Here is a 17,256-nt window from a genome sequence, read left to right on the forward strand (position 1 = left end):
TGTGATCCACGGTATCAAACGCTTTCTTTATATCAACAAAAACAACGGCGGCCACTTTCTTTTCATGTAATGCTGTAATAATTAATTGAGTCAGGCTTAGGACTGCAGATACCATTGCATGATGTTTTCGAAATCCATGTTGCTGTTGACCTAGTAAGCTATATTTTTCTAAGGATTTGCAAATATTATTGGATAGAATCTTTTCGTAAATATTATTAATAACACTTAGGACAGAAATGGGTCTGTAGCTTGACGGATTGGATCGGTCTCAATCTTTGTATACCGGGACAACTTTGTCAATCTTTAGTGCTGAGGGGTACTTTTCACATTTTAATGTATGATTAAAAAGTTTGCATAAGATGGGTACCAAGATATCAGTGTTTTCCTTAAGTATGCGGGGGTAAATACCGTCCAGTCCGGCAGATTTATTGCCTGGTAAGCTGAGAATAATGGATGTAATTTCATCGGGTTCGATTTCAAACATTACAAAAGTATTGAGAACTGTATTGGATGCAGCATTTTATTGTGATTCAGGCAGTTGAGCAGCCAATGACGGGCCGATATTGGTGAAAAAGGAATTAAATTTTTCTGTAGTATTGCGATCTATTTCTTCCTGGAGAACACGGCGCAAACTGGCTTTGCCAGCAACTTCATTTGTTATTTTCCAGACCTTATGTGAATTGCCGGAAGCCTGTTCAACGAGACGCGTGTAATATGCTTATTTTCGCGCCCTCATCATCGACACGGATCAATTGCGCAGGTTCCTAAATTGGTTGAAACAGTAAACATTATCCTTGTGTTGCTTCCACTTACGGTACCATGAATCCTTCTCTTTTAGAACGGCGAGGATTGGCTAAGTCATCCAAGGGCATAGTAGTGCTTCGTAAGAGCGAACACTAATATTTCTGCTGCAGGATGTAACCATTTGCGAAAGCGTGTCTATTAGGTTACTAAACTCTGTATCGACGTCATCATGGTATATTACATTGGGGTCAACGGCCAATAGATTTTCACGCAGTAGGGCATAATCGATTTTAGATACATACTTCTTACTCTCACGCTCTGGCTTTATATCAGTGTCAGCAACAACAAAAAGTGGGAGGTGATCGGAGATGGGTTCGCTGTAAATCCCAGCGCGTATCCCAGTCCGTATATTTGTTAATGCATGATCAATAATAGATGAAGACGAGGTAGTTACACGCGTGGGTGTATGAATAATATTTCGGAAATTGTACGATGTTAACAGATTCACGTAGTCGTTGTGGCATTCAGCACTTGTATCAATGTTAAAATCGCCAACAATAATTATGCGTTCTGAGTGTGTAGTAAACGTTTCAAGAATTCCTTCGAGTTTATCAAGAAATGAGGAAAGGCGCGAGTTTGGTGGATGGTAAATAACTCCAACAGTGAATGAATGGGGCAGTTTTATGAACAGTGATTCTATGTTTGTATGACTGAGGGGACTGGCGCCAAAAACGAGAAAGGTAGACCATTTTTGAGAAAAAAAGGCAACACCACCACCACGGTTTTTTTTTATTCTCTTGGATGAGAAAGCATAACATAGTCAGGAAGCATAACTTTCTCATCTTTTTTGCAGCCAGGTTTCTGTAACTGCTACAATATCAAAAGATTGGGAATATCTTGTCAAGGAAGCCACTAGAAGATTCAGGTTCTTCCTCACACTGCGGATATTAGAGTAAAATATTTATGTATTTTTGTCACTGCTTAACAGATCATCTTCTTGTATGGCCAAAGACATTGTAAGGGTATACAAGTACTAAAACACAAGAGCATTGGTAATCAAACAATTTTTCTCAGGTTGTCTTCACAGGTTATGTGCATTACTCTTGAGATTTCCGTTTTTCTCATCAAGATTTTGCCTTCAGACACCCATGCGAACTTCCAGTCTCTGTCACGCTTTATTCCAATAGCTTTGCCGAGCAATACCTTTTTTTTTTCTGGACACAAATGTTCGTTGACAAAAACGGGATCGTTCTCTGGGAAGCCAAGCACGGATGTATTTAGCCTGGTCTTTTTCGCAGCTTGCAAGATTCTGTCACGCGGGGACCTTGACTTAAACTTCACAATTACATTGGAAGGTCCCTTCACCTTGGTTGGAACACGGTGTACAGCGTCAATTTCCTCAGGAGAAAGCGTAACTTGTAAGTAAGAAGTTATCTGTGTCATCATGCTACCGAGGTTCTCGTTATCGGATTCAGGGATACCTTTCAATTCGATGTTATTCCTTCTGCTGTATTGCTTCAGTTCAACCAATTGTGTTTTTAGTTCCTTCACTTCGTTCGTCAGCTTCTTGTTTTCTTGCTGAATTTCCAGATTGTTCTTCTTTACTTCTGCGAGTTCAAGCCTCATCGTTTTAACTTCTGTTCTGAAGCCATCAAAGGCAGTGTTCATGAAACCCATTGATTCCTTCACTGCTGCTATTTCAGTCTGTACCGCGTCGCTACATGAGTTCAACTTGTTTACGGTAACCTTAATTTCAGTCATGGCCTCCATAAATTTAGAAGTCATTTCTGTCAGAACCTTAGTAACTTCTTTAATGCTTTTGGGAGCCTCGTCTGCGAGTGTCTTGGCAAAATTGTCAAGCCTCGTCATCCCCCATTTTAACAAGTTTTCCACAAATGCGCAACAGACAACAAGAGGTACCAGAGCAGTGCAGCAACCGTAAAATGCAAGGAAATGAACTTTCACACGAGTGTGTGTGTGCCCACCTGCATAGGTGCAACAATACGGTTAGCAGTCGCACAGACGGCTGCCAGCACCGCTCTGATGTGTCCGTGGCTGCCGCTGGCTTCTTTTATCGAGTTGCTTGAGGGGCGTCGAAAGCCTTCCGCGCAGGCGCGAATTTCTTGGTTGATTGCTTGCACAGATCACTCTGCAGCCACGCTCCGTAATGTATCGTTGGTGCTGCGTTGGGTAAGATCGTCCTGCGCCACTCAATGGAACCGCGTCAAAATGCCTGCATAGGTGCAACAATACGGTTAGTAGTCGCCCAAACGGCTGCCAACACCGCTCTGAAGATGCTGGTATAATACGCAGAAAGGAATAACCTAAGAATAATGAACAGCTTTTTCGGGAAGTGTAGCAACAGAAAGTGGACCTGGTATAGCGGGAATGGTTAAACAAGAAATTAAATGGATTTCATACTTTGTGCTGATCCCAGCATAGTGCAGGATGTAGAAGTGTTAAGTAGGGTAAAGTGCAGGGATCATAGGCTAGTGAGGGCTAGGATTCACCTCAATTCGAAGAGAGAAAGAGTCAAATTGGTCAAGAAGAATCAGGTAAATCTAGAGACAGTAAGGGTAAAAGCAGGCAAATTCAGGCTGGTACTCGCAAACAAAAATGCCGCCTCAGAACAGAGAGATGAAGATGGCATGGAGGTAATGAATAAAACCGTAACTATGCTGGCTTCAGAGGCAGCAATTGAAGTGGGAGGCAAGGCACCATGGCAACTAGGAGGCAGGCTCTCCCAAGTAACAAAGAACCTAATAAAGAAACGACAAAGAATGAAAGTGTCCAACTCAAGAGATAAGATACAATTCCCGGAACTGTCAAAACTGATCAACAAGGCGAAAATAAGTGATATTCGAGACTATAACGTGAGAAAGATTGAAGAAGCCATAAAAGATGAACGCAACCTGAAATCAGTGAGCAGGAAACTTGGCATAGGACAAACCAAGATGAATGCACTGAAAGATAAGCAGGTTAATACCATCAGCAATCTCGAAGATATAGTAAAAGCAGCGGAATAATTCTATACTGATCTGTACAGTACCCAGTCAGGATGCCTCAATTAGACACAGGAATAATCAGGATACAAAAACTCCTGCTATAACTAGAGATAAGGTCAGAAGGACCTTGCAAGACATGAAACGAGGAAGAGCGGCCGGAGAAGATAAAATAACAGTCCATTTAATCAAATATGGAGGAGACATAATGCTTGGAAAACTAGTGGCTCTTTATACGGAGTGTCTATCAACTGCAAGGGTCCCATAAAACTGAAAGAATGCAAACATTACACTTTTTCATTTATTTATTTATTTATTTATGATACCCTCAAGGTCAATAGACATTACAGATGGGGGTGTTATAAAATACAGAAAAAAACAAAATTTTAACTACAAGAAGCAGCACAATGTTTCTAATTATACAATAATGGTTATGGAGAGGTAGAATACATGTTACAAGAAAATACTGTATATACAAAGAAGTAGTCCAGTGTTTCTAATTATACAATAATAGCTAGAAAGAGGCAAAATACAACAAGTTGTTACAGAGCATTGGTTAATGAAGTCACAAATTTTTCATGATCTTAAATTGTTACTACCAATTTTGGAAGGCAATTCCAATCATGTGATGTGCGTGGTATGTAGGACTGTACGAATGATTCTGTTTTACACAACGGAATGCCAACTTATTGAGCATAATCCAGACTGTGCGAAACGTAAAGGGGAGGAAGTATTAGTAAATCGCGCATGTAGGGATGATGATACAGTTTGTGAAAAAGGCTTAAGCGAAGCATCGCACGTCGAGAAGCAAGCGTAGGTAGTTTACGGTTGGCTTTCATTACCGTGATGCTCGCGATTCGATTGCAATTAGAAAGTATAAAACGGACCGAATTATTTTGCACCATTTCAAGCGAAAGTACCAAATTATTATAATGTGGATCCCCAACCGAAGCGGCATCTTCTAACTTACGGCGAAGTAGTATTTTACATAGCATTAGTTTGAGAGACGAAGGCGACCTTGCAAAGTTACGACTAAGATATCCGAGCATGCGATTGGCGTTGCAGACAGCATGAGAAATGCGAGTATTCCATGTTAGATTGCTACTGATGTGAACTCCGAGGTACTTATATGAAAATACGCTGTCGAGTGGTGCATTATTTAAGCGATAAATGGGTAAACTAGTAATCTTTTTAGACACTCTCATGACTTTGCTTTTTTTATTGTTTCGTTCCATAAGCCATGTATTACACCACTCAAAGACTGCGTTAATGTCAGCTTGAAGAAAAGCGGCGTCGTTTGGACCTGTTATTTCTGAGAAAATTACGCAATAATCGGCAAACAAATGAACGGATGAGGAAACGCAAGATGATAAACCGTTAATATAAATGAGGAAAAGAAGAGGGCCGAGGACTGAGCACTGCGGTACACCAGAATGGACTGTGCATTCTTCAGAATTCGCGCCGTTAGCTGAAACAAACTGAGAACGGTTAGAAAGAAAACTTTCAATCCAGATTATTATGCAGGGATCGAGCTCAAGTAGTCGTAATTTATAAATGAGCAGTTTTTGACACACTTTGTTAAAGGCTTTGGAAAAGTCAAGAAAAATGCAGTCAGCCAAGGACCTATATTGTCAAGAATAGTGTTTATTTCTTGTACAAAAAGTGTTAGTTGAGTTTCACACGAGTATAATTTGCGAAATCCATGCCGTGAGGGTGCGAAAAATTAATGCGACTCAAGAAAAGTAGCTAGGTGAGAAGCCAAGATATGCTCTAGTATCTTACAAGGTATACTTGTAAGCAAAATCGGTCTGTAATTTAGAGGGGAATGCTTATTGCCTGATTTATGGATTGGAATTACCTTCCCGTCTTTCCACTCGGATGGAGGAAAACCATCGTGCAATGATTGCTGGAAAACTTGAGTTAAGATGATTGATGTGTAGCGAACTGTGCTTTGAAGGAATTTCACATGAGTCTGATCACTACGCGGCTCAGAAGATGGTTGTAATGACCTAATGATACTTGCGACACCATCATAGCTGATAATGAGAGGGAACATTACATCATGGTCATATGGTCGTAGGTGTGGCGGAGTGGAATTGCTGGGTAACGAAAAATGTTTTGCGAAAACTTCATTTAGTACTCCGGGACGCTGGTTGGCCGGTATAGCGTCACCATTAAGGTCACTGAGCACTATTGTAATATTGTCTTTAAGACTAACCATGCGCCAAAATTGTTTAGTGTTAGTTTTAAGCATAGAAGGTAATGCGTTGCTTACGAAGTTACCTTTGGCGTCTTTTACGGCCTGCGCGTACTCATCGGCACTCTGTAGGCTGACCAACTATCAATGGTACGGCTTAGTTTAGCTGATTTAAACAGACGCTTTCTTTTATTATACAAGCGTTTTAGCTGACGATTATACCGTGGTTATTTATATTAGAGGTGTTCGTGTAAACATGGATGTGCCTATCTGTTAATTCAGTCACTTTTATCAACAAATATACTCCAGTTTGACTGAACATTACGGCATTCAAATTCACGCAATCATTCATCGAGGAACACAGCGAGTTCATTATTAATTAAAAGAAAGTCAGCCTTGTTATAATTTCTTAATGTCTTGATCTTTTGATCGGTTTAGGTCGCTCGAGGCAAACTTTATATGAAAGTAGGCAATGGTCACTGATACCTGGCAAGCATATTATGTCGGAAATAAGATCAGGTCGGGTAGTAAAAACAAGGTAAAGTGTTTTGGAAACAGACGTGGTTATGCTTGCTGGTTCCTTAACGATTTGGGGAGCGAAAAGGTATTGGACAATTCTAAGAAATCTTGCGCCATAGCGAAGTTAGGATACACTGTGGGGGGAACATTGTTCCACATAATATTCGGCATGTTAAAATCATCAAGCAAGAAAATTTCCATTGTGGTGTGACGATAGCAAGCGTCGTAAGAATGGCGTCGTGCAAATCGCTCACAAATGTTGCAGGGAAATTTGGGGGGGGGGGGGGGGGCGATAGAGGAGATCCAAAATTATTTTTTGATATGCTAGTTTTACGACTGCCCATACAATCTCCAAACTGGATGTAATTTTAATGCAATCTGAAGGCAGCCTTTCATTTATCGCCAGCAGCACACCGCGACCTTGGCGTGTATCGCGGTCACAGCGGTAAACAGAAAAATCGCACGAGCTCATGAATAATTCATGGTCCCCGATTTGTGGATGAAGCCATGTTTCGGTTAACGCGATAATGTCAGGTCCGTACGTGTCGATGGCCGATTCCAGTGCAACGCATTTGTTGATAATTCTTGGGATGTTAGTAAAAAGAAATGAGGTATTCGATAGGTTGCGTTTGTTGACCCTGTCGCGTTCCTATCTCACAGAGCGAGCAGTGGACGTCGACTGCCCGGTAACAGGTGCGCGCCCAGGCGCATGCTCTGTATTGTCTGCAGCTCTGCGTGTTCGTGACGACTCGTTTTCTTTGACACATTGCCTTATCGGGTCGTAGACGTATTGTTTCTTATTTATCCTTAACTTTTCCTAAGGCACTTGGTAGGCGGGTGCACCAGGTTGATCTTTAGCAAACTGGAATAGTTTCCGCCTCACTTCACGTGTGGCTGCACAAAAGACTTCGCTAACGCTCATGTATTTCTCTTTCAGTATTGCTCTTCCTGAAAGAACTTTATCTTTTGATTTTATATCAGAAAATTTGACAATCATAGGGCGGCATTTGTTTTGCGAATATGATCCTGAGCGATGTGCGCGCTCGATCGCGTTGTTTGACAGGGCGTTAAGCGCACCTGCTAAGATGGACCTTATCGTGGACTCGGATTGTTCCCACAATTCTGGAGAATCTTAAATGCCTCGAAGAATTATGCTGTTGCGCCGGGAACGGTCATCTTGCTCGTTAAGACGGGATTCTAAATGGCCAAAATTGGTGTCAATTGACTTGACTGAGTCCTCTACGTGATCAACAGCACGCTCTAGGAGCTCAATCCATATAGTTTTTGTTTCAAGTTCATCAAGCCTCTTCTGGATTGATGTAACTTGAGCTTCGATTTTCTTTTGTCTCGTCCTAATATCTTTAACATCAGTTGCCAACTCGTTCTAGACCTTAGCGGCATGAGTTGAGCGCGTGTGAAGGTTTTTAATTATGGTAAATACGACTGTCATCTTTTCGGAGGGGTCATCAGGCAATGAATCCATATCGAGCAGGGCTTTAGTTCACCTGTCAGGGCCCGGATTAGCTTCCACATCCCCAGAACGAAGTAACAAAATAAGCATCGAAAAACAATAGCAAGCAGGCAACATTAGCAAGCAGTTCCGGGCACGGAAGCAGGACCATACAACGATTATCATTTTTCTTAGCGTACAAATCATATGGCTTACACACCTGTAAAAAGCAGAAGCGTGGAAACTGAAGTATACTCCTCCTGGCCGTGCCTCCGTGCCCACTGAAGAGACCGTTTCACCGCCATCCATTTATGTCCGTTCCTGGCTGTGACGTCATCGTGCAAGAAAACCATGCGCAGAAGGATGGGACGATAGCGCTTGTATCTGACCTTGATTTCTTTTGACGCTGAAAGTCAGGTAGTCGGTAGCCGCAGTTGCGGGACGGGAACGGCCACGCATGTGTGGAACATGGCGAGGCTTGCACTGACGACGCTTACAGCACCAGAAAAGAAGCCAGGTAAGCCTGTAAAAGGCAGAAGCGTGGAAACTGAAGCATGCTGCTCCTGGGTTTGCCTCCTTGCCCACTCTATATTATACTAATCCACAAGAAGCGAGACGTTAAATATATGAAACATTATAGGCCCTTTAGCTTACTCCCAGTATTGTATAAAATATCTCGCCAAATAACCTCCAATAGAATAAGGAAAACACTGGAATTTAGTGAACCAAAGGAACAGGCTGGCTTCAGGAAGGGATAATCTACAATGTATCACATCCATGTCATTAATCAGGTCATCGAGAAATCCGCAGAGAACAATAAGCCTCTCTATTTGGCTTTCATAGGTTACGAAAAGGCATTTGATTCAGTAGAGATACCAGCACTCATAGCGGCATTACATAATGAAGGAGTACAGGCCGCTTACACAAATACCCTGGAAAATATCTACAGAGATTACACAGCTAGCTTAATTCGACACAAGAAAAGCAGGAAGATACCTATAAATTTAAGAAAGGGCTCAGACAGGGAGACACAATCTCACCAATGCTATTCACTGCGTGCTTGGAAGAAGTATTCAAGCTATTAAACTGGGAAGGCTTAGGAGTAAGGATCGACGGCGAATATCACAGCAACCTTCGGTTTGCCGATGACATTGTTCTATTTAGCAACAATGCAGACAAATTACGATAAATTATTGAGGACCTTAACAGAGATAGTGTGAGAGTGGGGTTGAAGATTATTCTGCAAAAGACAGAGATAATGATGAATAGCCGGGCAAGGAAACAAGAGTTCAAGATCGCCAGCCAGCCTCTAGAATCTGTGAAGGAGTACGTTTACTTAGGTCAATTAATCATAGGGAACCCTGATCAAGAGAAAGAAATTCACAGAAGAGTACAAATGGGTTGGATCGCATACGGCAGACATTGTTAGCTCCTGAGTGGAAGCTTACCATGATCATTGAAAATGAAAGTGTACACTCAGCGCATTTTATCAGTGGTGAGATATGGGGCAGAGACTTGGAGACTGACAAAGAAGCTTGAGAACATGTTAAGGACCGCGCAAAGAGCGATGGAGCGAAGATTGCCAGGCATAACCTTAAGAGACAGAAATAGAGTGGTTTGGATCAGAGAGCAAACGGGTATAGCCAATATTCTAATTGACATTAAGAGAAAAAAAATGCATCTGGACAGGTCATGTAATGTGCCGGTTAGATAACCGTTGGACCATTAGGGTTACAGAATGGGTACCAAGAGACGGAAAATGAAATCTAGGACGGCGGAAGACTAGGTGAAGCGATAAAATTAGGAAATTCGCGGGCGTTAGTTGGAATCGGTTGGCGCAGGACAGGGGTAATTGGAGATCGCAGGGAGAGGCCTTCGTTCTGCAGTGGACATAAAACAGGCTGATGATGATGGTGAGGACTTAAAGATGTGCTTTGAGCAATATAGTATACATATCTTTACACGTCTCGGAAAATAATTCTAGGGGCCCTATAACGTAAAACTATTCCTATTTGTTTTATTCCAATGACCTTACATCACGTTTAGGTTACCTCCGACGCAAGCATGGGGCAGTGACCCGCAGCGTTGTCCGAACAACCCAGTCAAACGCTCCCCTCGTTTATACGAGGTAACTTTTGCTTCCTTTCAAAACGAATAACATTGCCGACATTGAGCGGTTTTACTTATATAATTGGTTGGCAAGAGGCGTGGAGCACGCTGAAGTGGAGAGGGTTTCGATGGGCCGAGCCAGCGAAGTCAAATTACATAACCCGATGAGGAGGTCCGCTTCTACTGGCTTTGCTTACGGCGCCTGGCCGAAAATCGCGGCGGCGTGCAACGAGAGGTTAAGAGCGCTGCTAAAATGAATGCTCAGCAAAGAAGAGTTGGCAGAGCGATGTCGTATACGTGCCGAAAGGGCTCAATAACTTTATATTGCCACGCAAAAAAACTATTATAGAAAAATAAATCCATGCTGTCCGGCAGCTAAGGGTACTAATTAAGTAATTGAGCGATCGGCGGGCAGCCATGTTCTATTCCTTTCGGAACAGGGCAGGCTCTGGCTATTCAGAAAATAATTGAATTTTGTTCTGTATATTAATATATCTTTATCGCCTACACGTCACTTTGACACAGTGAGTTTTCGCGGTTTTGTAACGTCGCGTGATAGACAGGCGAAGTGGGCGCAGCCCTATGTTTCTTGACCAATAACGGAAGCCTAGTTGCGAAAAGGCGTCAAATCAGAAATAACTGTTTTCCTTTTGTTCAGTCTAAGCGTGCGTAAGCACTGTGTACACGTCATTCAGATGGGGAGCTGTTGCGGTTGTCGTGGCGTCGCATGGCAGACAGCCGAAGTGGGGATTTCCAGAGAATTTTTCGACCTATCGTGGAGGGCTGATTGCAGAATCAGAATAGAAAAAGTTTTCGAATTGCTTTACGTTATAGCGCACTCGTTAAACCAATAACTGATGAGAAAACTGGTTGCTGTTGTTGGTTGGACGACTACCACGCGCTAAAAAGCGATGGTAAAGCGTTAGGCGGCTACACTCGTCTACAGCGAGTGGTGCATATCTGAATGGCAGAGGTGGATGAATGCCACTTTTCTCGAATATTAATTGGATAGCATTCAATCTCGAACCGAATCTTCAATAGTCAGATGCTTATATTTGCAGCAGGAATATCTGTTTCGCATAATTTCATACTACGCCTGTACTAACTAGTGAAAAAAAACACACACAGCTATCAGGGACAAATGATCAGTTTTAAACTTAATATCACTAAACTTTGTTAGAAAAAGCTGCGCGGATAGCCTGCCAACCACGTTAACGCCTGATTCCAAACAAGCTCTCCAGGAAATAATGACTGCTGTATAACTAGCTTTCCAAAAAGCGCAAAATAAATGGTTGCCGAAAGAAAACCAGAAGTTGCGGAAAAACCTAGAAAAGTCTGCTGCAGGACGTGTATGTCGTAGCCGCACGTATAATGGCCCGTTGCAAGGAAAACATCACCTGTTTGTAGCGTAAAAAATAAAAATACATAGATCTGCAGCCAACAGCACTAAATAACAGAATACAAGATCGCCGTATGTCACGTAGGCTATCACCACGAGAGCGAAAAGAAAGCTCGCATTACCAATTTTGCTCCTGCATTGCTTCCAATATGTTTCTTTTAGCACGTAGAGAAACATTGAGGATACCGGCGGTAATACAATGCGGAACGCTTGAATAAGTAACTTTTTACAAAGGCTGTAATTGTCGTAAACCCACTAAATATGTCTCCGTCTTCACTCACAATATGCTTCTTTCTTCAACGAGATACAAACACTGTACATAGCATGCTTCGCCGAGTATCCCCGGGAAAAGCAACTGCATGCCTTATATAAGGAATAAAAATTGAATGAAGACGTTTTTTCAGTAATTATATTGAAAGCACAAAATTAAGGTGTTCACTTCAAACTTTTGCTACTCGGCATGTATAGAAAAGCCCCTATTTACAAGGAATACGAAATGCCTGCCCCTTATGGTTCTTCCCAGAGTAGGGAGTAATTTTCTAAGCGTTTCTTATAGCGTTCTTAAACGGGCCAGAAATGAGGGTGCAGCAATTTTTATTGAACCCCTAATTGACACACACAATAACATACCATTTTTGAGAGCTTCTAATCGCGTTAATAGCGTTGCGGTCTCCCTATCACCATTCAACAACAAAAAGTGGACAATCATTTTAGTACACGCTACAGAGGATGAAGGTGAAAGCCTACACGCTCACGCGGCATTCGCTAAATTACTTTGACATTCTCATTCAAATTCGTTGTTGCTCCCTATTTCTTCTTTTCTCTTTACTCGTCTCTCTTTTTCGGTCGCCTAGACCTCACCACTGGTTCTCCGTGGTTAATGGCACGTTAGAACGGTCGTGGCAAGTCTACGACGACCGTCATGACAGATACGCAGGCTCACTGAATTATTTTTTTTTATTTTAACACTTCAGTCGACGAGGGTAGCTAAATGAGCTTGTATATATGGTGCCTTCTACATTCTTGAAGCGCAGACGGAATGAGAGGAACACGGAAAGGCAAATCTTCGTTTTATTTTTTTATTATTATTACACAAACACACAGTGCTAAGTTTCTACAATAGAGTTATTTCTTATTCTCGTGGGCGCACTTGTACTGATCGAAACGTCATACGACACGTGTACAGTGCTCGGCAAATACGAACAAAACCAAGAAAACCAAGAGCGGATACTTTTGTCACCACAATGATTATTTAGAAAGGTGTCCCTTCAACGCGACCAGGGGCAATCGAGCTATTTTCTGGATAAAGAAATTGGTGGCTTACTGGCGCTTGCGCTTGAGTTTTGGTGCAATAACGCCGGACGGTTGACGGATTTTTCGACCCATGAGTATTCGCCTTGATATATTCAATCTATAGGCAGAGTTGCTGTCATCGCAGCTGCTGCGCAACAGCAGTTCTCTGTCCATAGAGTGCCCTGGCTAACGTTAGGCACGCTGTTCAAAGAAATAAATAATACTAAAAAACATGGCGCAAGATACGATCTTAAGACCTACGGTGTTTTGGTGGTCATACTCCTCACGACCTCACGTCTTAAGATCGTATCTAGCAGCATGTTTTTGTTTTAGTTTTTTTCGTTGAACAGGTCGGCTAGCGTTAGCCGGGACGTACGATTTATTTATTTATTTATTTATTTATTTATTTATTTATTTATTTATTTATTTATTTATTTATTTGGGTTTTCACGTGCCAGAACCACGATCTGATTGTGAGCTCTCCGGAATAATTTGGACCCCCTGGGGTTCTTTAAGGTACACCGCGGTTTCTGCCCCCATCGAAATGCGGCCGCCGTGGCCGGGATTCGATCCTGCGACCTCGTCCTCAGCAGCTCAATTACCATAGCCACTAAGCAAGCACGGCGAGTAGTCTATATTTGCTGCAAGTCGTCCATGTCACCCCTACATTTTTGTTTACGTTTTCCAACCAACTTCTATTCACTTTGCTCCTCTTCTATATTTTTCTGTGCATGGCATCTGCGATACTTCTGTAGAACGGGCAGTACGTAGATGGTGCATATTAGTGAGAATAACTCATTGAGCCTAATTCTACCTTTCTATCCCGTTAAAACTCTGGGAATTAGTTTGTCGACCAAGAATGCACCTCTACAGCTCGTGCGGAAAGGCCCTTTTAACGCAACCATGTTCTTTACGCATAGCAACAAAATGTTGGAGATTTGGTCTCATGTCGTACGTGAAAAAACTCGGATGTCCAGGAATTTCGCAATCGGAAAAACGACAAGGGTTAAGTATGCTGCGCAAGGCCGCGTAACGTCAGCATTTAGAGAAGCAGGACTGGGACACGTGAGCAAGATGAAGCAATACATGAACAAGAATTAGAAAGGGATTCCCGGAACCCGTGGTGCCGCCAACAAGCCGCACAGTCGAGGAAAGAAATTGCGAGCTAAAGAGACGAAGTAGTGCAAATGAGATGTTTATGCAGTTTGAAGGACAGATGAAACAGGCTCGAGGACGGTGAAATGCGCGCAGAATATGACGGCACCGTTATCGGTTCATCACGTTCCGCTCGCTTTTGCTAATTAAATTGTAACGGGCGTTGCTACGCTTGAAGTGCTAGCGTCATTCCTCACGGGTCATCGGCCAACAATTCAAAGAAAAGCTGTGCGCTAGTGATTGAGCCGGGATTCGAGCAGCCCAGCACGCTGCAAGCTGACTGGAAAGTTTCCTTTGGGTGCGAATACGCAGTTGCTTATTTCGAGGTGGGCGGTGCGCACCAGAGAGGGAAGAAGTACCGCTGTGACGAAGAGCACGACGCTTGTATATATCAGCTTAAATATGGAGAAGGGCGCCAGACACGCAAGAAAACGACCACCGAGGAATATTTGCAGTAACCCGGACGATTACACAAGAGTTGGAGACATCTTCATGGCCTCCGCCCGAAAAGCGTCCGCTGCCTGTGGAGATGTTGCAGCTGCGGCGTCTTCTGTTTTCTGCACGACAGCTCTATCCTGTGCTGAGACTTCCCCTCAGACCGGTAGGTAATACTCGGGTGGCGAGAAATATATCCACAGGTGTGTTGTTACGCGCCGTGTGGTTTGCAGTATACCTCGTGTTTACTCCTGCTTTTCCATGCGGTACAGACAGCCATCTTGTAGTTCGCTTCAAAACTACACAGATAAAGGTTCGCATTCGTCAGCAGCTGGATATTGCTTTGAAAGATGACAATGTTGCAGGGCTCATAACTCTGACCTTCTCATTTGCTCGTTTTAGCACGTGCCTAACAAGGCGAGCGAGAATTTTTATTGCAGTGTGGTTGAGTTTAGTTGAGTGATTATAGGTTACTGGTTGGATTACCCTAGCAGTTGCTGCCGGCAATTGCTCCACCGTAGCGACACTTAAAATAAGTAAATCCCATAAATCAAACACAGACCTCACAATTACAAATAGTCACTCCTAAGATCACCATGTGGAGGCCATATCCGTGTCCTGCACGTAATTTAAAAGAAGGCGAGAAACCTCCTTCCTACACAACTGCGTGGTTCTCGAGCGGGAAACCAATGTCCTGAATAGAACTGTGAGGAACTCCTGTCTTCTTGAGGGATCCGAATAACACACGTGTGGTGTGTGCGGTGACACAGAAGATTACCTTATGCGCTGTACTCTGTATAACGCGGATTGTAGCGTGGTTTTGCTCGATCCGGTTCCTGTTTTTACTGCTACTACAGTTAAGCGTTTGAAACGGGGTCACCTCGTCCATGCAATCCGTTTCGCTAAGGACGACCGCTGCCGTCGTCAGGCCACCTCGTCATCCCCAGCTTCACCATCTCAATATGTGAGGTGGGGGGGGGGGGGAAGCAGAAAACTTGCTCACAACCGCCATCACTAGAACACGAACCCATGCCACTGCCACAATGTGCATTCGCGAGTCGGGTGCACTAAAACCTGCACACTCGTGCAAGAGCAACGCAGATCCATTTACTTCCAGGTTTTTCCAGCTGCACACATGTTCTGAGAATTGTGGAGTTATGTTCACGTGTTTCGAAGGTCAGAACAAGCGCTACTGTGGCGGACGAGGATTACATTACGAGCATCGCATATAAATTGTTCTTGTCAAGCCCCTATCAAACTGGGTTCATGGTCAGCTGCGCAATCTGGAATGCCCCACGCATATTTAGAAAGCCGCATACGATACCGCGGAGCACGTTGTTTTAGCTCGGTTTTCCTTATACATAGTTTTCGTGGATGCATAGTCGCCTGGGTTTATAGACGATTCCTTGGGGAAGGAGAATGATATTGCTATAAATGCAGCTTTTCTTCTCCATATATACAGGGTGTCGTATCTGTCATGCACCAAGATTTAAAGATACGTAAATGGGACGTAGCTGAACAGAACACAAGGTTATGTTGTTTGCCGTCGCTTTGAGATACTCAGATTATGTTTTGCATTTCGCCTAGATACAAAATGATTCTTAATTAGTTATTAAGCTTACCAAATAATATAATTAGATTAAAAATGTCAATGAGAATATTGTAGCAGAGCATCAAAAACTCCCGATATAGCTTTCTGTTGCTCAATACGTGATACGTAAATGTTTTTCTGAACGTGAAAGGAGTACGCGAATAGGCGCAAAATTGCCGGGCGACTTTGCGTGTATTCGCGGACATTTTTCACGCTCAGAAAAACACTTTTATGTAGCTGTATCCACAGTTTCTCATGCTGCTCTACAATTTTCTCATTGACACGTTTCATCTAATTATAATATTTGATAGGCTGATTAATTGTTTAGCCTAATTATCTAAATAGGCGGAATGAAAAAAAATGATCTGAATATCTTTAAGCAGCGGCAAACAACAGTACCTTGGTTCTCTTCAGCCACGTGGCATTTACATATTTTTAAATATTGGTGTGTGATAGTTGGACCATCCTGAACACAAACAAACGTGAATACTACCGCAAGGCTCGGTCCTTTCCCTGGTGCCAATTTAATATTCTTATGAGCACAACTGTTCATAATAAATAAATAACTGTCAAGTTTCAGTGGACGATATTGCATCTTTCGGGCACTCTGACGATATTCCCACGTCATATGAACGGCTGCTTACTTCAGTGCCCTGTGGGACTGGGTAGATAATTTTTTACTCAATGCAAGTAAATGTGCCGTTCTCGTTTTGCCATTACATGACCCATTGCATATCTCCCTGTCTTATTATCTTGAACACGTACCACAGGCAAAGTACATTAGATACCTTGGAATGACTTATTATACCTCCTTCAACTGGCACCCATACATTGATTATTTAGCCCGAAAAGGTAGACGTGTCACTGTCATTGGCATTTTGCGTAGGCAAAGCAACCACCGCATAGGAATGCGAAGAGACGCACCCATGTTAGCATATCGCGTGTGCGTTCGTCCTGTTTTCGAATTCGTTCGCGCACTTTTATCTGGTGATCTGGCCTACAGGGCACGCACTCGTATTCTTTTGGCATTGAGCTTGTACTTTGGGCTAAAAAGTTGTTGCAAACATTGCTCTGTATTTCCTTCTCGTTCGTGCCGGTTCCTCCTTTCGATTGTTCCTCAGAATTAATGAGTCACCGCTGAGACGTTTGGAGCAGTTTCTTTTTCTGAGGCAGCGTTTTTTTTTTTTTCACTGGCCGTGATTTCACACTCCACAAGTTGCATTCCAGCAACAGTTACTTGGCTCCTTGAACACGCGCATCTGCGGTATGCCTAGGGTTCTCCGGCAGCTCTTTTTGTAACAGCATTTTTTAGGGTAACTTTTTTTTAACGAAAAGTTACTTTCACATCGTATTTCGTATGGC

At 42.9% G+C, this 17,256-nt stretch overlaps 1 protein-coding gene across 1 annotated transcript in view; it reads left to right on the forward strand.

Moving 5' to 3' along the window:
* Window positions 1–14,232: 14,232 nt before the first annotated feature.
* Window positions 14,233–17,256, forward strand: part of LOC142578278 (fatty acyl-CoA reductase 1-like) — a 48,566-nt gene continuing 45,542 nt past the window's right edge. The window contains exon 1 of the mRNA XM_075687679.1: window positions 14,233–14,469. Within this exon, the coding sequence (XP_075543794.1) occupies window positions 14,271–14,469 (199 nt within the window). The 5' untranslated portion in view covers window positions 14,233–14,270. The remainder of the gene's footprint in view (window positions 14,470–17,256) is intronic.

This window comes from Dermacentor variabilis, chromosome 4 (assembly GCF_050947875.1).
Source record: "Dermacentor variabilis isolate Ectoservices chromosome 4, ASM5094787v1, whole genome shotgun sequence".
NCBI classification, from domain to species: Eukaryota; Metazoa; Arthropoda; class Arachnida; order Ixodida; family Ixodidae; genus Dermacentor; species Dermacentor variabilis.